Raw genomic sequence first — 23222 nt, forward strand, 5'->3', positions numbered from 1 at the left:
CTTGCAGACAGCATATGGATGGGTCTTGTTTTTCAATCCAATCTGATAGCCTGTGTCTTTAGATTGGGGCATTGAGCCCATTTACATTCAGGGTAACTATTGAAAGATATGAATTTAGTGTCATTGTACTGCCTGTAAGGTGACTGTTACTGTATATTGTCTGTGTTCCTTTCTGGTCTATGCTGCTTTTAGGCTCTCTCTTTGCTTAGAGGACCCCATTCAATATTTCTTGGAGGGCTGGTTTCGTGTTTGCAAACTCCTTTAGTTTTTGTTTGTCCTGGAAGCTTTTTATCTCTTCTTCTATTTTCAATGACAGCCTAGCTGGATATAGTATTCTTGGCTGCATATTTTTCTCGTTTAGTGCTCTGAATATATCATGCCAGTCCTTTCTGGCCTGCCAGGTCTCTGTGGATAGGTCTGTTGCCAATCTAATGTTTCCACCATTGTAGGTTACATATCTCTTCTCCCGAGCTGCTTTCAAGATTTTCTCTTTGACTCTGAGACTCATAAGTTTTACTATTAGATGTCGGGGTGTTAACCTATTTTTATTGTGTTTGAGAGAGGTTCTCTGTGCCTCCTGGATTTTGATGCCTGTTTCCTTCCCCACATGAGGGAAGTTCTATGCTATAATTTGCTCCAATATACCTTCTGCCCCTCTCTCTCTTCTTCTTCTGGGATCCCAATTATTCTAATGCTGTTTCATCTTATCGTATCACTTATCTCTCAAATTCTGCCCTCGTGATCCAGTAGTTGTTTATCTCTCTTTTTCTCAGCTTCTTTATTTTCCATCATTTGGTGTTCTAGATCTCTGATTCTCTCTTCTGCCTCATTTATCCTAGCAGTTAGTGCCCCCATGTTTGATTACAGCTCATTGATAGCCTTTTTGATTTTGACTTGGTTAGATTTTAGTTCTTTTATTTCTCCAGAAAGGGTTTCTCTACTAACGTCCATGCTTTTTGCAAGCCCAGCTAGTATCCTTAAAGTCATGATTCTGAACTCTAGGTCCGACATTGCACTAATGTCCATATTGAGTAGGTCCCTGCCTGACGGTACAACCTCTTGTTCTTTTTGTTGAGGTGATTTTTTTCGTCTTGTCATTTTGTCCAGAAGAGAATAGATGAATGAGAGAACAAAATGCTAACAGGCTAACAACGTCCCCAGAAAATATACTCTAAACAAATCAGAAAAGACCTGAAACCAGGGGAAAAGAAAGGGAAAGAAAGAAAAAAGAAAGAGGAAAAAAATATATAAAGATAAAAACAAACAAAAACAGAACAAAACAAAACAAAAAGAATACGATCAAATATGATCAGGCTAGTGCATATTTCAGTGCCACACACTAGATTTTGAGTATATTTTGGTCTGTTAGAAGAAAGTGTCTCCTAAAATATTAAAGAAAGACAGACTTATATATGTACAATATAAGGGTTGATACCATGAAGGGATGGAATATGACTGTAAAAATGAAAATTATAAAAAAAATTTAAAAAAGGAATTGATCAGAATGTGTTTGAAAAAATAAAGAAGAGGATTTTAAAAAAGGAAAGAAAGAAAGAAAAAAAAAGTGGAGAGAATGTGTTCAGGCAGGAGACTGGAAAAAAGCCATACACTAGAGATTTAGGGTATATTTTGATATGTTAGAAGAAACTGTATCTCAAAATTTTAAAGAGAGAACAACTTATATATATATGCCAAAAATAAAGGTAACGACTATGAAGGGATAGAATATGGCTCTAAAAATGAAAAATAGAAATGTTTTTTTTTTAAAAAGGGATTGATAAGATGTTGGTTGGAAAAGGGAAAAAAATAAAAAAAAAAACAGTTAAAAAATTAACTTTGAAAGACTAATGAATCATGGTAAAAAAGCCATGAATTCTATGTGCAGTATTCCCCTAGCGCTGGAGTTCTCCCGTTCTCATTAATTGGTAAAGTTGGTCTTGGCTGGCTGTTCGTGCTGATCTTCTGGGGGAAGGGCTTGTTGCCGTGGTTCCGAAATGTCTTTGCTGGAGGAGGAATTGCCCTGCCCTTGCTGGGTCCAGGCTAAGTAATCTGCTCGGGTTTGCTCTCAGGAGCTTTTGTTCCCTGCAAGCTTTCCCTACAGCGTTGGAGGACGAGAGTGAAAATGGTGGCCTCCCAATCTCCGCCCAGAGGAGCTGAGAACTCGGGGCCCCACTCCTCAGTGTGTCCCCAGAGAAAAACAGTCAGTCACTCCTGTCTGCCTGGTCTCTGGCCGCACTCCGTGCTCACCCGGCCTGTGACCGAGCATTTCTATCTCTGGCACCCGACCCCGTGTGGAATCTCCAAACCCAGCAGATCCCTACAGTGCGCTCCCGTGCCGCTCCTCTCAGGGGAGGGAGGGGAGTCTCTCCGGATCTGCCGCTTGCTGGGTCCCTGCTGGAGGAGCAGTGGCCCAACTGTCACCAATCACAGTTTATGGCAACCCCGAGCTGAGAGCCCACTCCTCGGCTCCATCTCTGCAGCCAGTTTCCCCGCTCTGACACCTGGGAGCTCTGCTGCACTCAGGCACCCCCGGTCCTTCCATGATCCCGAGAGTCCTGAGACCACACAGTCCCACGAGGGTTCCACTCCCCCGCTCAGCCACTGGAGCGACATCCCTCGGCGGAGCCGACTTCCCAAAGTTCCGATTTTGTGCTCCACGGCTCCACCACCCGCCAGAAGCGGCCGACAAAGGCCCCCTCGCCCACTGTTCATCCTCCCGAACATCGCCTCGGATTCACTTCTCCGCACGTCCTACCTTCCAGAAAGTGGTCGCTTTTCTGTTCAGAGAGTTGTTGCTATTCTTTTCTTCAATCTCCTGTTGAGTTCGTAGGTGTTCAGAATGGTTTGATCCCTATCCAGCTGAATTCCTGAGACCAGATGAAATCCAGGTCTCCTACTCCTCTGCCATCTTGCTTCAAGCCTTAGAACTCTGAATTTTGACAGTGCACTCAGGAAAGGAAAATCATTGATGCCTGTTTGGCTTTGATTCATTTCCCCCTCTTCTTTCTGATAGAAGAAAGTTAACATGAGATGGTATTATTTTGTGTCCTTCTTAAGTTTTTTTTTTTTTTTAAAAGGTAAATGCATATGGGGAAAATCTGGTCTACCAGGAAGTAAATCAAATGTGTAAAAAGGGAGTTTGTGACCCTTCAGCTTTTTAGCCATCCCAGGCAATCGTTCTCTCCAGGAATAACCACCACTACCAGTTTGGATAAAACCTTTGTGACCTCTTTTGATGCAATTACATACATTACTATTTTTTTTTTATGTGAACACACTATACATACTGCTTGCTACCTTGTATTTTCTCTTAACAATATATCATAGACATATTTCCATGTCAGTATTAATTATACTTCTTTCTTTTAAAAGGCTGCATGTGGCCCACTTTACGTGGTTTATTTAACTCTTATCCTATTAATTCACCTTGAGATTGTTTCCTTATTTTGATTAATGAAAACAAGGAGGCAATGTGTATCTTAGTGTAGTTTGACTTCACTTGACTGAAAAAAAACTCCTAAAATGTAGGTTTCATGTGTTATCTACCAAGAAAAATGTTAAGAACTACTTAATTTATATATTATGAGGCCTGAGGATAAATTAATATTTTTGTCTATAGTTTGATATAAAATCTGGGTAGGCAAAAAAGTGATGAGTTAATATATTAAATGTAAAGATCTTGAGCCTTTCTCCTGCAGTAGATTGAAAATAAATTCACCAAGCAAAAGATCTCATTAACCACTTATGTTCATAGATGAAATTAAGAAGATTCATATATTTGAAATACAGAAGGTATCCCACCCCCTAAAAGGAAATTGAACAAAATCAAAAGCCAAGACTATTCTAAAAAATTTATCAGTAAATATTATCAGTGATTAAGTAAAAGATTAAAAATGTAATTTGGCATAGACATTTCAGTTATCAGAGAAAGTAATACATCTGAAATAAATTTTAGTTCTATTTTGTATGTAGTGTATCCCAAGAAGAGGTTGAAAATAAGAATTTAAGGTCAAATTGATGGTATAGATCATGCTAGGAAATCACTTATTCTTTAAAGTCCTAACACTTAATCCCAAACTTCTAAAGAGAACTCTAATCCCCAACCCCGTCAACATTGGCCTCAGAATGCAATCAGCAGGGGGAAAGACAAATCGTCTTTATAACATATCAGACTTTCACAGAATCTCAAAGCTCAAAGGGACTTCAAAGGCCACCTAACGTGTTGGCCTTGGAATTCCCTTTTCTGCTCCCCAGCAAAGGACTACTAGCTTATGTCGCAGGCCGTTCGTTACCTACCACAGAAGTTGGTTCTATTTTCAGATACTCTGTTTTTAAAATCTTGGATTTAGGGCGCCTGGGTGGCTCAGTTGGTTAGGCGACTGCCTTCAGCTCAGGTCATGATCCTGGAGTCCCGGGACTGAGTCCCGCATCGGGCTCCCTGCTCGGCAGGGAGTCTGCTTCTCCCTCTGACCCTCCCCCCCATGTGCTTTCTCTCTCTCTCAAATAAATAAACAAAATCTTTAAAAAAATAAAAATAAATAAAATAAAATCTTAGATTTAGGTCCCCCTGTAAGCTTTTGGTTTTGAATCAACTTTGGAGCCCCTCCTTCACACAACAGCCTTGTAGATAGCTGAAAGTAATGACCTGCATCCTGACATTCTCTTAAGGGTAAACATCTTGCCAATGGAAACTATTCTGAACCCATCAAGTCTACACTTTCCAGAAGCCTCTGGTTTTTATCATTGATCACTAATTTTATCAATCTACTAGTATTGATTGAGAGCATCCCATATGTCAAGTATGACACTCTTACTCTCTGGGAATACAATAGTAAGAAAAGCGAACACTCCTCTGTCTTCAGGAAGCTTACATGAGAGGGCAAAAAAAGACATTGATCGATGTATCTGCCATAAATCATGTCCAGTTACGGAGGGTAGTGCCACAAAGGAGAGGTATTCAGCATTGTGGGAGCACATAGTAGAGAGCCTTGACCTAGACCTCGGTGATCAGGTGGGCTTCCTGGAGAAAGTGATGTTTGAGTTCTGATCCGAAGAACACTTAGACACATAGGTGGAGATGCAGGAGAGTAGCTTTCCTGACTGAAAGAAGACTTGTACCAGATTTTTAGGAGGAAGGAGCATAATCTAAGGAAAGTGGTATAGCAAGTGCATAGAAAATGACTGGAAAGAATGGTGTGGTTAAGGTTTGTTTGGGTGTTTAGGAGCCATGGAAAGTTATTGAAAGGTTTTAAGAACAGGAATGAAATAACCAAATTTGCATTTATAAAACATGGCTCTGATCCTGCGAGAGAAAAGAGATCTGAGGATGGCAGGAAGGAAGGAAAGTCAACTATTCGCAGGCTATTTTAATGGTCCAATACCAAAGGCTAGAGGATGAAGGAGATAGAATGGCTGGTGAGAAATAGATGCACTTGAGATATTTAACAGAGAACTGTTCAGAATGCCAAATGAACCAATAACAATTTTTAGAAGTTTTTGCCAATACAAAAGTTTAAAACAAAGTTATAAAGCAGTTTAATTTTAATTTCCTATTATTTTGGAGGATTAAAGACTTGAATATTAAATATACAAAGATGATATGAAAATTAAACTGTAGTTTTTTAAAAGTCCACAAAGTACAACAAAAGAAATATTTCAATGCATTTCTTTTTTTCTAATTTGGACACGTCAGAAAGTGTATCTGCAGATTTTAATTTAATTTTCATCTTCTTGAAAGAATCTTAGAGGAAGAATAGAAGGAAAACAACAAAAAATTTAGAGGTGGGTAAGTGCTTATATTTTTAAAAAAGGTATTATCATGAAACATATAAAATAGAAGAACAGCAAAAAAGTAAAACATTTTAAATATTAATCTTCTTTCTTTGTAAAGACTGTGAGTGATAAAAAGTAGAGCTGGAGAGTATTTCTTCCTTTCATGAGCTGGTCAGGGTGGTTCTTTTATCATAAAAATAATACATTGGAGGTTTAAATTTGAAGCTACTGAAGAAGATACTGAACAATCGCAAACAATGGTGTCAACAATACCCTCATTATAAATCCTGGAAATCAGTAAAATTGAAGTTGCCTATTTCAAATGCAGACATTGTTTTTGTTTTTTTTTTTAAAGATTGGTTACCTAGCACCATCTTCTGGCTACAGGATGATTTTTGTTTTCCGGTTCCCTTCAGTTACTGTGTAAATATTGTGATTGTGGCGCCACCTGCTGGATTTTTTTTTTTTTGTCTAAAAACAAATGTAATAATCCTGAAGAGTTGCTGAAACATTATACCTGCAAGGGCATGACTTCTACTCATCTTAGAAAAAAACGATATTTGCAAATAACTAGAACTCCTGATTCTAAGAATTATTATAAACTACCCACACATAATATTCTAATATTCTAAACAATATGGACAAAGAGATTATATATCCCTTTGGTAACTCATTCTCTAGTTCCTCTTTTGCTGTCCCCATACAACCTTTAGACTCATGCAAAATTACCCACCTACTAGTTAAGAGGAAAATAAAATAATACTTGAGCACACCTGAATACATTATTCCTTAAATTTTATCACTCTAAGAAATAGTATTAGGCCCATTAGCTCCCCTGGAAAACAGAGATGTAGTTTAGCCTCATCTAAAAGATTTTATATCAAAATGAAACACAGAGAGTTTTGAACCAAGGCCTGTTTACACTGAAGCCTCTGTTTTTTTCTACCCCACCTGTTTTCATTGCTACTTAACGAGGTTCAGGTAAATGTAGACTGTCTATAAATATGATATTTAAAGCCTATTTAAAGGTTTTCTAATCTCCCTTAACATGTTTCCTTGTCAGAACTTTACAGCGTTCAGTCAAGATCACTTTATATCCTTTTATTAACTTTTCCACAGCCTGAATAACACACTTCCTATTTGTCACCATGGGCTTCTTTCTGCCTGGGTATCTCTAAACCAACCATGAATTCAAATCTTCCATATTGGTATTTGGACAGAAAAGTCCAAAGAAAGAAATAATAATTTGTCACTTTTTCTAAAGTGTCGATTAGATTCAACCTAAAAATAAGAATGCTAAAATTTCTGAGTTAAAAAAACAGATGCTCTGTTACTTTGCTAACACTAGCCATATATTTAACCTAAGCTTTTTAGTTATGCATTTCAAATGTTCTCTTAACTGGTAACATATGCCAATCGGAGTCCTCCCCAAAAGCTGAGAATGAGGACTTTTTCCCAGGTTGTGGGTCAAATTGTCAAGGATGGTAGAGGTCCCTATTACCTGCAGAAAAACCCATTTGCAGCAAGACAAAGGCCAATCTACAGAGGGAAGCAATGCTAATAGAAATGAATAATTATTATTTGACTGAAGGAAATCTCCTGTATTTCCCAGTCATGTAAACTGAAAAAGAATCCCTTTCACTTTGTTTCTGTTCTTGCAACTAAAGAAATACTTAATAATATAATACTCCGGAAATACTTATTGACTTAATAAATGTTGAATGGAATGACCTTCTCTAGTTCTCCTATGTACTCTGAGCTTTCTTTTTTTAAAATTCAATTATAGGGGCACCTGAGTGGCTAAGTGTTTGAGCATCCAACTCTTGATTTTGGCTCAGGTCGTGATCTCAGGGTCATGAGATGGAGCCCAGCATGGGACTCCACACTAAACATGGAGCCTGTTTAAGATACTCTCTCTCCTGGGGGTGGAGCAAGATAGCAGAGGAGTAGGAGACTGGATTTCTTCTGGTCTCAGGAATTCAGCTGGATAGAGATCAAACCATTCTGAACACCTATGAACTCAACAGGAGATCGAAGAAAAGAAAAGCAACAACTCTCTAAACAGAAGAGCGACCACTTTCTGGAAGTCTCCTCTGTACAAAATGACAAGACAGAAAAAATCACCTCAACAAAAAGAACAAGAGGTAGTACCAGCTGCCAGGGTCCTACTCAATACGGATATTAGTACAATGTCGGACCTAGAGTTCAGAAACATGATTTTAAAGGTACTAGCTAGGCTTGAAAAAAGCATGGAAGTTATTAGAGAAACCCTTTCTGGAGAAATAAAAGAACTAAAATCTAACCAAGTCGAAATCAAAAAGGCTATTAAAGAGGTGCAATAAAAAATGGGGGTGCTAAATGCTACGGTAATTGAGGCAGAAGAGAGAATCAGAGATATAGAAGACCAAACGATGGAAAATAAAGAAGCTGAGAAAAAGAGAGATAAACAACTACTGGATCACGAGGGCAAAAGTCGAGAGATAAGCGATACAATAAGACGAAACAACATTAGAATAATTGGGATCCCAGAAGAAGAAAGAGAGAGAGGGGAGCAGAAGGTATATTGGAGCAAATTACAGCAGAGAACTTCCCTAATTTGGAGAAGGAAACAGGCATCAAAATCCAGGAGGCACAGAGAACCCCTCTCAAACACAATAAAAATAGGTCAATGCCCCGACATCTAATAGTAAAACTTACGAGTCTCAGAGTCAAAGAGATAATCTTGAAAGCAGCTCGGGAGAAAAGATATGTAACCTATAAAGGCAGAAACTTTAGATTGGCAACAGACCTATCCACAGAGACCTGGCAGGCCAGAAAGGACTGGCATGATATCTTCAGAGCACTAAATGAGAAAAATATGCAGCCAAGAATACTATATCCAGCTAGGCTGTCATTGAAAATAGAAGGAGAGATAAAAAGCTTCCAGGACAAACAAAAACTAAAGGAATTTGCAAACACGAAACCAGCCCTATAAGAAATATTGAAAAGGGTCCTCTAAGCAAAGAGAGAGCCTAAAAGCAACATAGGTCAGAAAGGAACACAGACAATATACAGTAACAGTCACCTTACAGGCAATACAATGGCATTAAGTTCATATCTTTCAATAGTTACCCTGAATGTAAATGGGCTAAGACACAGGCTATCAGATTGGATTAAAAAACAAGACCCATCCATATGCTGTCTGCAAGAGACTCATTTTAGACCCAAAGACACCCCCACATTGAAAGTGAGGGGGTGGAAAACCATTTACCATGCTAATGGACACCAAAAGAAAGCTGGGGTGGCTGCCGGAGCCCAGCTCCAGCAGGGGAAGTGTCCTTGAAGGAAAGGACGGCGTCGGCGAGTGAGGAGACACGGACACAGGATTAGGGTGTAAGCATCTCCTCGATAGCCTCGGAGGGACTTTATTTATTCATTAGAATGTTTCCTTGTTTTTCCATTCTTTCATAACATGTGATTTTATTTTTTACATTTTATCGCAATCATTTTGGATTTAAAAAGAGAGTGTGACCGTACGAGACAAAGCGTGACCTATAAAGGTTATCTAAAGTTTATTTTTTCTCCAAAGGCAGCTTAGAATGTGTGCACCCTATCTTATCAAAGTATTTATTCCATTTCTATATGTTTTCGTCTCTTGTCCTTGCTCCATAGATACCATGGAGGATTACTCCTCTTAATCCTTTCCCAGAGGCTGTCAGAGGATGCCCGCACCCTTTTCCCCTTAATCTTGTACCATTTATCCATGTCCTCATCATCAACTCCAGTATATAAGGAATGGGAGGAGTAGGGGTAAGGAAATTAATCCTACTCCAGGGCTTGCCTCGAGGGGCATACCAGGGGTGGCCTCCTATTTTGTATGCAACATAGGGAGGTCCCTGTACTGTGGAAACGACAATGAGATGCCCTTCTCTTAGAACCCTGGTGCTTCTGAGGTGCCTGTGGGATCTCATCAATAGGAATTTTTACTGGGCCTGGATCCAACAGCTCCCTTAAAAGAAGCTTATCAAAGAACTCTGCGTTGCTCATGTTAGATGAATTACAGATTGGAGGACATTGGGTAATTTTACTTCTTGGCCCATCGTCAGCCTTTTTGGAATCAATTTCATTATGATTGCTTGCATAGGCATAACTGAATTTATAAATCATTTTATCATGAAACCCTAGAAAAAAATCCCATGATTATAAAGATTGCTGCAAATAAAATGAAAGGAAGTAGCAGGAGCCAGCTGTGGAGTCTCCTGATTTTCAGGATTATCCCCCATACTTGGACTTTGTCAAATAGCATGTGTAGCTTGGTTCGTGCCAGGTGGCAATCCTTATATCAGACAAATTAGATTTTAAAACAAAGACTGTAATAAGAGATGAGGAAGGACACTATATCCTACTTAAAGGGTCTATCCACCAAGAAGATCTAACAATTGTAAATATCTCTGCCCCTAACATGGGAGCAGCCAATTATATAAGCCAATTAATAACAAAAGCAAAGAAACACATTGACAACAATACAATAATAGTGGGGGACTTTAACACCCCCCTCACTGAAATGGACAGATCATCTCAGCAAAAGATCAACAAGGAAATAAAGACTTTAAATGACACACTGGACCAAATGGACTTCACAGATATATTCAGAACATTGAATCCCAGAGCAACAGAAAACACATTCTTCTCGAGTGCCCATGGAACATTCTCCAGAATAGATCACATCCTAGGTCACTAATCAGGTCTCAACCAGTACCAAAAGATTGGGATTATTCCCTGCATATTTTCAGACCACAATGCTTTGAAACTAGAACTCAATCACAACAGGAAAGTCGGAAAGAACTCGAATACATGGAGGCTAAAGAGCATCCTACTAAAGAATGAATGGGTCAACCAGGAAATTAAAGGAGAATTTAAAAAATTCATGGAAACCAATGAAAATGAAAACACAACTGTTCAAAATCTTTGGGATGCAGCAAAGGGCGTCCTAAGAAGAAAAAATATAGCAATACAAGCCTTTCTCAAGAAACAAGAAAGGTCTCAAACACATAACTTAACCCTACACCTAAATGAGCTGGAGGAAGAATAGCAAATAAAGCCTAAACCCAACAGGAGAAGAGAAATAATAAAGATCAGAGCAGAAATCAATGAACTAGAAACCAAAAGAACAGTAGAACAGATCAACGAAACTAGGAGCTGGTTCTTTGAAAGAATTAACAAGATTGATAAACCCCTGTCCAGACTTATCAAAAAGAAAAGAGAAATGACCCAAATCCACAAAATCATGAATGAAAGAGGAGAGACCACAACCAACACCAAAGAAACACAAAAATTCTAAGAACATATTATGAGCAACTCTATGCCAGCAAATTAGATAACCTGGAAGAAATGGATGCATTCCTAGAGATGTATCAACTGCCAAAACTGAACCAGGAAGAAATAGAAAACCTGAACAGACCTATAACCACTAGGGAATTGAAGCAGTCATCAAAAATCTCCCAACTAACAAAAGCCCAGGGCCAGATGGCTTCCCAGGGGATTTCTACCAAACATTTCAAGAAGAATTAATACCTATTCTTCTGAAACTGTTCCAAAAAATAGAAATGGAAGGAAAACTTCCAAACTCATTTTATGAGGCCACCATTACCTTGATCCCAAAACCAGACAAAGACCCCATCAAAAAGGAGAATTACAGACCAATATCCTTGATGAACACAGATGCAAAAATTCTCACCAAAATACTAGCCAATAGAATCCAACAGTACATTAAAAGGATTATTCACCACGACCAAGTGGGATTTATCTCTGGGCTGCAAGGTTGGTTCAACATCTGCAAATCAATCAACGTGATACAATACATTAACAAAAGAAAGAACAAGAATCATATGATCCTCTCAATAGATGCAGAAAAAGCATTTGACAAAGTACAGCATCCTTTCTTGATTAAAACTCTTCAGAGTATAGGGATTGAGGGTACATACCTCAATATCATAAAAGCCATCTATGAAAAACCTACAGCGAATATCATTCTCAATGGGGAAAAACTGAGAGATTTCCCCCTAAGGTCAGGAACGCGGCAGGGATATCCACTATATCACCACTGGTATTCAACATAGTATTAGAAGTCCTAGCTATAGCAATCAGACAACAAAAAGAAATAAAAGGCATCCAAATCGGCAAAGAAGAAGTCAAACTCTCACTCTTTGCACATGGTATGATACTTTATGGGGAACACCCAAAAGACTCCACCCCAAAACTGCTAGAACTCATACAGGAATTCAGTAAAGTGGCAGGATATAAAATCAATGCACAGAAATCAGTGGCATTCCTATACACCAACAACAAGACAGAAGAGAGACAAATCAAGGAGTCGATCCCATTTACAATTGCACCCAAAACCATTAGATACCTAGGAATAAATCTAACCAAAGAGGCAAAGGATCTGTACTCAGAAAACTATAAAATACTCATGAAAGAAATTGAGGAAGACACAAAGAAATGGAAAAACGTTCCATGCTCATGGATTGGGAGAATCAACATTGTGAAGATGTCAATGCTACCTAGAGCAATCTACACATTCAATGCAATCCCCATCAAAATACCATCCACTTTTTTCAAAGAAATGGAACAAATAATCCTAAAATTTGTATGGAACCAGAAGAGACCCAGAATAGCCAGAGGAATACTGAAAAAGAAAAGCAAAGCTGGCGGCATCACAATTCCGGACTTCCAGCTCTATTACAAAGCTGTCATCATAAAGACTGTATGGTACTGGCACAAAAACAGACACATAGATCAATGGAACAGAATCGAGAGCCCAGAAATGGACCCTCAACTCTATGGTCAACTTATTTTTGACAAAGCAGGAAAGAATGTCCAATGGCAAAAAGACAGTCTCTTCAACAAATGGTGTTGGGAAAATTGGACAGCCACATGCAGAAGAATGAAACTGGACCATTTCCTTACACCACACACAAAAATAGACTCCAAATGGTTGAAAGACCTAAACGTGAGACAGGAGTCCATCCAAATCCTAAAGGAGAACACAGGTAGCAACCTTTTTGACCTTAGCCGCAGCAACTTCTTCCTAGAAACATCGCCAAAGGCACGGGAAGCCAGGGCAAAAATGAACTATTGGGATTTCATCAAGATAAAAAGCTTTTGCACAGCAAAAGAAACAGTCCACAAAACCAAAAGACAACCGACAGAATGGGAGAAAATATTTGCAAATGACACATCAGATAAAGGGCTAGTATCCAAAATCTATAAAGAACTTATCAAACTCAACACCCAAAGAACAAATAATCCAATCAAGAAATGGGCAGAAGACATGAACAGACATTTCCCCAAAGAAGACATCCAAATGGCCAAGAGGCACATGAAAAAGTGCTCAACATCGCTCAGCATCAGGGAAATCCAAATCAAAACCTCAATGAGATACCACCTCACACCCGTCAGAATGGCTAAAATTAACAAGTCAGGGAACGACAGATGTTGGCGGGGATGTGGAGAAAGGGGAACCCTCCTACACTGTTGGTGGGAATGCAAGCTGGTGCAACCACTCTGGAAAACAGTATGGAGGTTCCTCAAACAGTTGAAATTAGAGCTACCGTTCGATCCAGCAATTGCACTACTGGGTATTTACCCCAAAGATACAAATGTAGGGACCCGAAGGGGTACGTGTACCCCAATGTTTATAGCAGCAATGTCCACAATAGCCAAACTGTGGAAAGAGCCAAGATGCCCATCGACAGATGAATGGATAAAGAAGAGGTGGTATATATACACAATGGAATATTATGCAGCCATCAAAAGGAATGAGATCTTGCCATTTGCAACGACGTGGATGGAACTGGAGGGTGTTATGCTGAGTGAAATAAGTCAATCAGAGAAAGACATGTATCACATGACCTCACTGATATGAGGAATTCTTAATCTCAGGAAACAAACTGAGTGTTACTGGAATGGTTGGGGGTGGGAGGGATGGGGTGGTTGGGTGATAGACATTGGGGAGGGTATGTGCTACGGTGAGCGCTGTGAATTGTGCAAGACTGTTGAATCACAGATCTGTACTTCTGAAACAAATAACACAACATATGTTAAGAAAAAAGAAAAAGAAGAAGATAACAGGAGAGGAAGAAAAGGGGAGTATGTCAGAGGGGGAGACGAACCATGAGAGATGATGGACTCTGAAAAACAAACTGAGGGGTCTAGAGGGGAGGGGGGTAGGGGGATGGGTTAGCTTGGTGATGGGTATTGAGGAGGGCACGTTCTGCATGGAGCACTGGGTGTTATGAACAAACAATGAATCATGGAACACTGCATCAAAAACTAATGATGTAATATATGGTGATTAACATAACAATAAAAAAATTAAAAACCAAAAAAAACAAAAATAAACAGATAAATAGCATTTTATCATGGAAAGGGAACAGACTTTAACCATAAGAAATATTTTCAGTGTTTAAGGACTCTTAGGACTTGAAAACAATTTGCTCCCTCAAACTGTTGAAAAAAATAAAGTCACAGGGAAACCCTAAATATAAAAATTAGTCACACGTGTCCCATTTATTTTGTAAAATAGTTTCAGATCAAAAGATAAATGGTTGCATTGAAATCAAAGTAAATAATTAAAGTTTCTCAATGCCCAAAAATAGATTCCATGACCCTTTGGAAACCCAGAAAATGAACAAAACAGAAAATCTGTCAATAATGGTACAAAATAAACCAATGTTGATATTCCATTTGCATTTCTGCATAAGTTGTTTCATTTGTGGGGAAAAGCCTATAAGTTAATTCTTTAAGAACCTTCACTGTTTTTTACAAATTTACAAAAATAAAATCTAATTATGGAAACATCAAACAGGATGAGCTATTTTTTCCTAAGATGTAAATGAAATATTTAAATATTTCTATAAATTCTGTTGCTAAATATCCAAGTTTTACAATACTGGGGATGGCAGAAGAAAAGCTGAAGAAACATGAACCTCAAAAGTTTTCATTTGCAAAAAATGAAAGAAAATACTTAATATTTAAACTAAGGAAAAATGTGTGACTATTCATTTTCACAAATCCTATCTTATTTATCTACCCAGGGTAGATACAGCCTCTATTAGCACCATGCTTGCTTTAACTGATCTCATCAGTGGATATCTATTTATCAAATACCCAGAGAAAGAGAATAAAAACACCAGCTACATTATGGGAACACTCTTAACAGCTAATCTGACTTGCATTATGAAACAGACATTTAAGATCTAAAAAATCAGCACACATTCCTTAGACAGAAAATGAGAAAAATAATTGGATATGAAAAAAATTGTGATTTAAATAATGACCTCCAGAGTTGTCAATGTAGTTTATGACATAACAAGGTCATGCTTAAAGTAATATAAAATAATACTTATTCAGAAATAACAACTATCTTTAATCTAGAAGCCTCTCCATATGAAAGAGATTACAGATGGCACCTGAAAAGAGGATCCCAGAAGCAAGTAAACTGGAGAAACACCGTATAATATATACCCTTCTAGAAGTTCATAATCACTTTTGCGCATTTTAGGTTCTGAGTTGTCCGACAATAAAGATAGGTGTTTAACTTTGTTTAACCTAGAATGTCCCAAACTTATTTGGTACCCATTTTTTTTTTTTACATAAAGGCAAAGGGTGGTGGGTTTACTCGTGTTTTTCACATAAAATTATAAACATTTTGGAATGCCAGTAGTTTCTGGGGTTTACTTTGAGAAATACAGCTCTATGCCAATCAAACATGACACACGTGAATATTGACTATGCTTGCATTTAGTATTCTGGAGTTTTCATAATTTATTTTATAGTTAAATTTTATCCATTTTTGCAAAGACAATGTTTATGCAAATGTACTGTCCAGACTTGGGAAGTTAATGTTCTTGCCCCTTCACTCCTGGTCATATCACACTCTGAGCTTTGTGCCCAGTGCAGGACATTGTCTGACTGTAGGGTAATACAGGTTGTCAACCTGGATAGTGGGGAGATCTGAAACCATCCTCAAGCACATCTAAATGAAGGGCCGTGGGTGATTTGGGGCATGATGGTTGCTGTTGTCTTCCAGCTCTAAACCTGCTCTTCCGTATTCTACCTTGTAAAGTCCCAAACCTGGGACTTTGTAACATTTTATTTCTCTTTAGAAATAAAAAGTTGGAAATTTAGCCAGTTCAAGTCCTGGCAGGTTTAGCCAATGGCGAGGATGGGGGTGGTGAGGGTGCTGGAGGAAGCCTGGAAGGTGAGTGGAGTGGAGAAGGACCTTACTCGTGCCTGTTTCCTTGCTCTCAGTGTCACCCCGGAAGTGACACGTTATCACCTGGTGGTAGCATTTGTCTCCAGCAGCAGCTGTTCTCAGTTTCTATTTTTCCTATACACCCAGAATTGGTTTTATTGCTCGTCCTTAATCCTACAGCACCTGCCAGACAGCACCCCCTCCTACAAGATCCCTGATTCCCAGCTCTGACCAGTTCAGTCTGGCAATATTCCCCTCCTCAGAGAGCTGGTTCCCAACTTGTGGGGTCCCTGCTCTAAGCCTGTAGATTCTGACAACCTCAGCCTCTTCCCCAACCTTATCATCAGATAGAGGAGAATTAGCTTCTTTTGTGAGGTCTGTGAGGACAGAACTAGAACTCGTGGGTTGAAGTAACAGGTTTTAATAATTAGAGACACCAAAAAAAAAAAAAAAAAACCTGAATGGACTGCACTGAATTCCCTATCCATTAATTTAATCAAAAGAAGGATCTGCCACAAAATTAACATATTGATAGGACTTAAAGTATCAGATGGAAGATTGGACTGGATGAGATTCAAGGTTCTTTCCGTTTGGGTGATTCTACAGTAAAATGTAACTACAACTACGATTATTGAGTAATTATTTAATTAGTAAGGAATTAACTCCCCAATTCCTTACTTCTATTATTCTTAATGTTCATACACAACCCAATTGTTGGAGGTCATGGAAAGGATGCGACTGCAGCTGACCTAAGAACTGGACCCTGAAAATGTCAGAGGCTTCTTACCCCCTCTCTTGTCCTTAGAATGTACGTCCTGCCTACTATTTCCCCAGTGGGAGCCATCTTCAAGGACACAGCCTTGAAAGAGTAAGGTGTTGTCGAGATCATATGGACTTAATAGGTAACTAAACCCAGGTAAGGCCTCTATATAAACTTCTAGATTCAAGTGGGCAGGTACAGAGATCTACTCATCTTTTGAATGCCCAAGACAAGCCTCATATGTAAGTTTTCTTGCGTATTAAACCTGCCACCTACAAACTTGGAGTGGCCTGCCTCTTTTCTTCTGTCTCTCCTTGCCCCCATGAACAGGGGTCAGTTTCAGATTTCACCTGAGAAATTCCCGAGTTTTTGAACCAATACCTATGTTGTTAGATATTATCATTCCCATTTTGTAAACATAGAAAGGAGAATGGAAGCTGATGTAAGATCATTAATAGGCCAGGATCACAAAGTTTTCAAGTGAAGGCAGTGAAGGCAGTGAAGGCAGAATGTGGACGCTTTGTGAGTCCCACCACCTGCTTCCTAATAAGCCTCAGACATACACTGAAACACTGTGTTAGAGCAGTCTCACGGTGCCTGAATCCAGCTAATCATTGTTTTTTTGTCAACATCAGTCCTGGTGGATTGCTTTGTTTGTTTGTTTTGCAGATAAAGGAGGAGGAAAGGCAATGAGAAGTGATGAATGAAGAGTGATAACAATTTGACAATAGTTCCTTATTGATCAAACCCACAAGCCCTACCCCCTACCATGTGGACATGCTTGCTACCTCCATCAGGAATGATCTGTCTTTAGCTACCCGATAAATTCCTGTACATCCTTTAAAGTACAGCCCAGACACTTCCAGATGCACTTTCAGGTTCTGTCCTTAAGCTAAAGCACCTGCTTTAGAGGTATTACACAAACTAGGGGTGGTAACAGGTGAATCCACCCGTGGAAGCATCATTCCAGGAAGGCAAAGGTAGATGAGAAAATCAGAAGAATGGAACCAATATCAGTGGCCAATCGACTACTCCACTGGTAAGGATTCTGGCATTACCTTGAAGCTTCGTCTTTAGACAGAATTAGAGGCTCCTGCATTTCTGCAGAACATGTGTCCTATTACTACTCCCAACACACTGTTTTACTATTTTATTGTTGCTTTTTTATCTAACTTTCCTTGAGGGCAGTAATTCAGTTTATTCATCTTTGTATTCCCAGGACCTAGCAAGATATATAATAGTAAGTATCCGAAACAGATGTTTTTGAGGCAACATGGGAGAATGGAGAAAGCACAGGATTTCAATTCAGTTCCTGGGTTGTGATCATGAGCAAGATTACATAATTTTTCTAAGTTGTGTTCTTCCCAGAGAGAAGAGTTTCAGGAAGGAAGTGGTCAATGGTTTCAAGCACCGGCGGTGGCCAACATAATTTAATTTTCCTAAGCCTAACTCTTCCAAAAGAACTCGCTGCAGTTCCTAACACTATGCGAAAGTCACATGGTAAAAAGTGTCCATTGAATTGAGTAGGAAGATCACCAGTGACCACGTTGAAACAAGTACCAGTGGGGGTAGTAAGCGTTGAAGCAGGTTGCAGTGAGCCAAATACCGCACTGGATGTAGGGAACAGGACATGGGCTTATGATTATTTAGTGTAAATACAGGGAATGGGCAAGAGTTAAAATTAGTTGTTCAAAGGGCTTTGGTTTATTAGTTTAATTAGGGGATGATTTGAACACACTGTATTTACTTGTTTAAAGAAACCAGAGAATATAGAGAGGTTAACAAGGGGAGGGAATAATCTGGAGCAAGATCTCTGAGGCGTCTTCTAGGAGGAAAATAACATGGGAACAAAAATGAACAGATTTATTCCAGACAAAAAGAGGGGCAACAACTTTTTCAATTTAACAGCATTACAGGGAAAAGGATAATGTGGATACAAACAAGGGACAGACTTGGAGGTGGTAAGGAAGGGAGGTAGCTCCAGTCTGGGCTTCTGGAAGCAATTGGTGGTAGAGCACAGAGATCAAAGAGCACGGGCCCTGGAAACAGACTTTGTGGATTTAAGTCCCAGAATACCTTCTAACTGTGTAACCTCGGGCAAGATATTTAACATACTAATGCCTGATCTTCCCGACGATAATAACCATGCCTTTACTCTCCTGCGTTGTTGTAAGGAGCTCAGGACTTCATATATGCACGTGCAGCGAACAGTGCGGAGCATAAGCTCGCCTGAAGTGTGAGCCATCCTCAGTGTATGAAGTAAGAGTTGTGGGCTCAGAGATTTCAACAGAGGAGACAGTTTGAAGGGAGCGCTGCAGAGTACAAAAAAGAAAGAGCTAGGCACACATAGAAGAGGTGGGAAGCCGTGGTGAAGACCCGGTTTAAGTTGGAGATCATGTACAACATGTCATTGGGGCAGTTCCCCAAAACCCCTTCCCCAGCCCAGGTGTTGACAGGGAGAAGGCAGAGAACTTGATGGATCCAACCTACAGCGGTGATGGAAGAACAATGAGGGGATGGAACCGAGAACCCTGACGACAGGCTGAACTGAAGGGCCGCGGAACCACGCGAGAAGTCTTAGTAGGAGAAAAGGGCTCCATTGAAAGAGGGCAGAGACGATGGAAACGATGGAAATGTATTCTGTACTTGTTGGAGCCAGAGTGCTGGAAGAACTGGGGCAACCCGCCAGCCCTAATGCTACAGTTGCGCTCAGGACCGCAAGAACTTGACCCTCCCGGCACGGGATTGGAAGACTGCTAAGGGAAAGGGCGGGGCCCAAGGGGGAGGATAAAGAGAATTGTGATGGGACGGGGCGGGGCTCCGGTGCGGTGGGGGGTGTGTCCCTCCATCACTTGGTCTGGGTCCTGCAGTGAGTGCGGGGGAGCGCCTGGGGGCTCTGCAGCATAAGCAGCATGTGCCTGTGCTGTACGGAGGACGAAGCCATCCAAGTCAGCGCCGTGAGTTCTCAGAGGCCCTAACGCCGCCTCGGCGACCCCTACCCGGGGCCTTGCACTGGGGACATTTGCGATTACGGTCGCTCGCGATCGTGGCCAATGCGGGCGGTTTGGGTGCTGAGGGTTGGGAATCCAGGGTGAAGTAGACAGACTAGATCCTGGACTGCAAGACCCACCCAAGAGGAGGAAAAGCCCCGCCCCGCGCCTTCTAGAAGCCAGGCACAGTCAACTATCTGTCGACTGACCCATTAATCTGCCCCAGAGGTGGGATGGGGTTTACAGAGGTGGGGGGCAGAATAAGTTTCTCAACTTTGGGGAGGATGGGGGAGGAGACTGCTTCTGGGTCTTTGGGTTAAACAACTGGATCAAAATGGGGGGAGGTATTTAAGGTACAATTTAGAAACTACGGGACGCTGTGGGAACCTCACAACTAAACAGCCAAGATCCCTGTGTCTCAGAAAATCATACCACTCGCTGGAGTTCCTCAATCTCCCCAAACACCAGCAGAAACATAATTTTCTGATTTCTTGTATACCCGTTCTTTCCATGATAAATCTCAGTACTCTACATGCTCCCTGTAATGTGGTTCAAACCTGATTCTTTTTTCTCATACTATTGCCATCTTCCCCCCTGACTTTTACCTTAATGTTCTCATTCTGATCCTGCCTCCTGCAATTGAGATAATGTGCATGTATTACGTAAATTAAAAACAGTAGCATAGGCTTCCTATTATAATAACTAGTATTTGTTTGCTCATGGTTTTTTGTTTATTTTGTTTTAATTTAATTTTACATATTATATAGGAAGGGCCAAGATGGCAACATCCTTCAGACGTCACTGAAAGGCAGGTAATTTTTAAATAAATAATTCTAGGTATTTCAAAATTGTAACTTTGTCTTGTTCCTTTATGTGTGGTGGTCTCTAATATGATAGAAGTTTTATTATCTAGACACTTCCGTGTTTTCTTTCATGGGACTCTGGGATCTTGCGACTACTATTAGAATAATGTGAATACTATTAAATGCTTTATATTCTTGTTTTTTTGTGTAATAAGAATAGAATGGCTGGATCATAGAGAAAGCCATTTTTTCATTGTTATAAAGTAATACCACATAGTTTTCAAAGCAATTATACCAACTGCACTCCCACTGGAAGTGGATAAAAGTTTCTGTTATTCATATACTCTGTACCCTAATACTCCATTATCTTCAAAGCATTCTAGTTTGAGCCCTTAGGTCTCTGCTACTTATAGATGCCATACAATAGGGACATAAAAATCACTGCTTAACATATGCAGCATTTAAAGGAACTAAAGAATGTGCATGAATTTTGTTTTCTTATTTCTACAAAGAAAATTCCTTTGGGGTTTTTAATGAACATTACTTTTAAAATAAAAGTAAACATATATATCCATGAGCCTTAGATTCCGTAGTTGGTGAAATGGGAATCAAAAGTAAATAGTCTCATTCGAAAACTCTAGAGATGCTCCAGGGTGTTTTCTTCATCTATGAACCACATATTTGAAAAAAGATTTTTCCTACTTTTATGTAGCTATGTAAACCATATCCACTGATTGTGTTTATCTTTTTTTATTGACACTAACCCAAAATATAATCAGCATGTTAACTTTTTATGTTATAAAAAGTATGATTTGTTTTCCTTCCTTTTAATTTTCCAAAAGTCCAGAGATAAACGTATTGAGAATATGAAAAACCTAAGGAAAGAGAAAAGGAAATTTAATAAACGGTTTGCAAGACCTGCTCCTCTTCCAGAACCAGGACTCCTGGTAAGTACAATATAGAGACTTCACTAAAATTAACAGGTCCTTAAATGCAAAAGATACCCTCATTTTTTAATTTATGTAGTACTCTAAATTTTGTTTTTCCTCTTTCCTTTGAAAAATGTGTAATTGTAGTCTGGGAAATTACCTTAAAATTCCTCCAATCAAATTCTCATCTATTATTTAAATCTTTTTCTCTCTCTCTCTCACTCTCTCTTTTTGCCTGGGTAAAGTGTACTTTATTGATGATACAAGGTAGGGCTCTCTAAGCTACTCTTCTTCAGGGAGTCTGAGACAGATTTCAGACCAGGAGATTCTCAGTGTGTGGGTGAATGAGTTGGGACAAGGACTCCCCAGCAGCTGAGGGCTCCTCTCTTCCTCTTGTGCTCTCCCTGGGTTTGGGGACTCTTACTCTTTGGAGGGCATGTGGACCATAAGGCCCACCACCCACATGCTATAGCCAATTCATTGTCATACCAGGAAATGAGCTTGACAAAGTGGTCATTGAGAGCAATGCCAGCCCCAGCATCAAAGATGGAAGAGTGAGTGTCACTGTTAAAGTTGCAGGAGACAACCTGGTCAGTGTAGCCCAGAGTGCCATTGAGGGGGCCCTCTGATGCCTGGTTCACTACCTTCTCCAGGGAGCTTTCTCCAGGCAGATCAGATCCATAACTAACACCTTGGGGGTGGAGATATGGAAGACCATGCCAGTGAGCTTCCCATTCAGCTCAGGAATGGCCTTGCCCATAGCCTTGGCAATACCAAGAGAAGCAGGAATGATGTTCTGGGCAGCCCCTCGGCCATCACACTACAGCTTCCCAGAAAGCTCATCCACGGTCTTCTGGATGGCAGTGATGGCACGGACTGTGGTCATAATGCCAAAGTTGTCATGGATGACCTTAGCCAAAGTGGCCAAGCAGCCGGTGATGCAGAAGGCATTGCTAATAATCTTCAGGGAGTTGTCATACTTCTCATGTTTCACACCCATCACAAACATGGGAGCATTAGCAAAAGAGATAGGGATAATGACCTTCTTCATTCAAACCTTCAAGTGAGCCCCAGCCTTCTCTACAGTAGTGAAGACACCAGTGCACTCCACGACATATTCAGCAAGAACATCACCCCATTTGATGCCGGTGGGCTTTTGCTCCTGCAAGATGGAGATGGGCTTTCCATTGATGACACATTTCCAGTTCTCAGCCTTGACTGTACCATTGAATTTGTCAGGGTGGAATCATACTGGAACATGCAGACCATGTAGTTGAGATCAATGAAAGGGTCACAGATGGTGACAATATCCAGTTTTTCAGAGTTAAAAGCCTTGATGACCAGGAACCCATTACAGCCAAATCCATTTACTTTAACCTTTGCCACTGTGTCTCAGGGACCCGGGTGGCACTGCACAAAAAGATGCGGCTGGGTGTTGAATGGGGAGGAGGAGAGAGCCTATTTAAATCTCCTTTGCAATTGTCTCCTGGAGATGTGGTTTAATGAAAAGAGTAAGATATTAAGAAACCACATTATTCTGGTTTCCAGTTTTTGCTTTACCATATATGATCTTGACTGCCCAAAATCATTACTTAAATCTTTTGGATTATATTATTTGGAAAATAAATTATAAAATCTCCTGGCAAATAGTTATTCAGCCTAGGCTCGATCACTTCCAACATCATAAAAGTCTGCACCAATCACAGCTTATTCTCTCTTTGCACATCTTTT

At 40.0% G+C, this 23222-nt stretch overlaps 1 protein-coding gene across 1 annotated transcript; it reads left to right on the forward strand.

Moving 5' to 3' along the window:
- Window positions 1-19681: 19681 nt before the first annotated feature.
- Window positions 19682-22120, forward strand: CCDC179 (coiled-coil domain containing 179). Its single transcript, XM_028117729.1, has 4 exons — window positions 19682-19726; window positions 20527-20571; window positions 21405-21513; window positions 21984-22120. The coding sequence occupies exons 1-4, from the start codon at window positions 19682-19684 to the stop codon at window positions 22118-22120; spliced, it is 336 nt and encodes a 111-aa protein (XP_027973530.1).
- The last annotated feature ends 1102 nt before the right edge of the window (window positions 22121-23222 follow it).

This window comes from Eumetopias jubatus, unplaced genomic scaffold, assembly GCF_037043125.1.
Source record: "Eumetopias jubatus isolate StellerSeaLion01/CBP00866 unplaced genomic scaffold, mEumJub1_p1.0 scaffold_13, whole genome shotgun sequence".
Taxonomy (NCBI): Eukaryota; Metazoa; Chordata; class Mammalia; order Carnivora; family Otariidae; genus Eumetopias; species Eumetopias jubatus.

What these genes read in the sequence shown, in the direction of transcription:
- CCDC179 (XM_028117729.1), top strand. Translation starts at nt 19,682, where the DNA reads ATGTGCCTGTGCTGTACGGAGGACGAAGCCATCCAAGTCAGCGCC. An exon ending in AAGCCATCCAAGTCAGCGCC is followed by an intron (nt 19,727 to 20,526) that starts GTGAGTTCTCAG and finishes CATATTATATAG; the next exon opens with GAAGGGCCAAGATGGCAACA. An exon ending in AGAACCAGGACTCCTGGTAA is followed by an intron (nt 21,514 to 21,983) that starts GTACAATATAGA and finishes TTGTCATACCAG; the next exon opens with GAAATGAGCTTGACAAAGTG.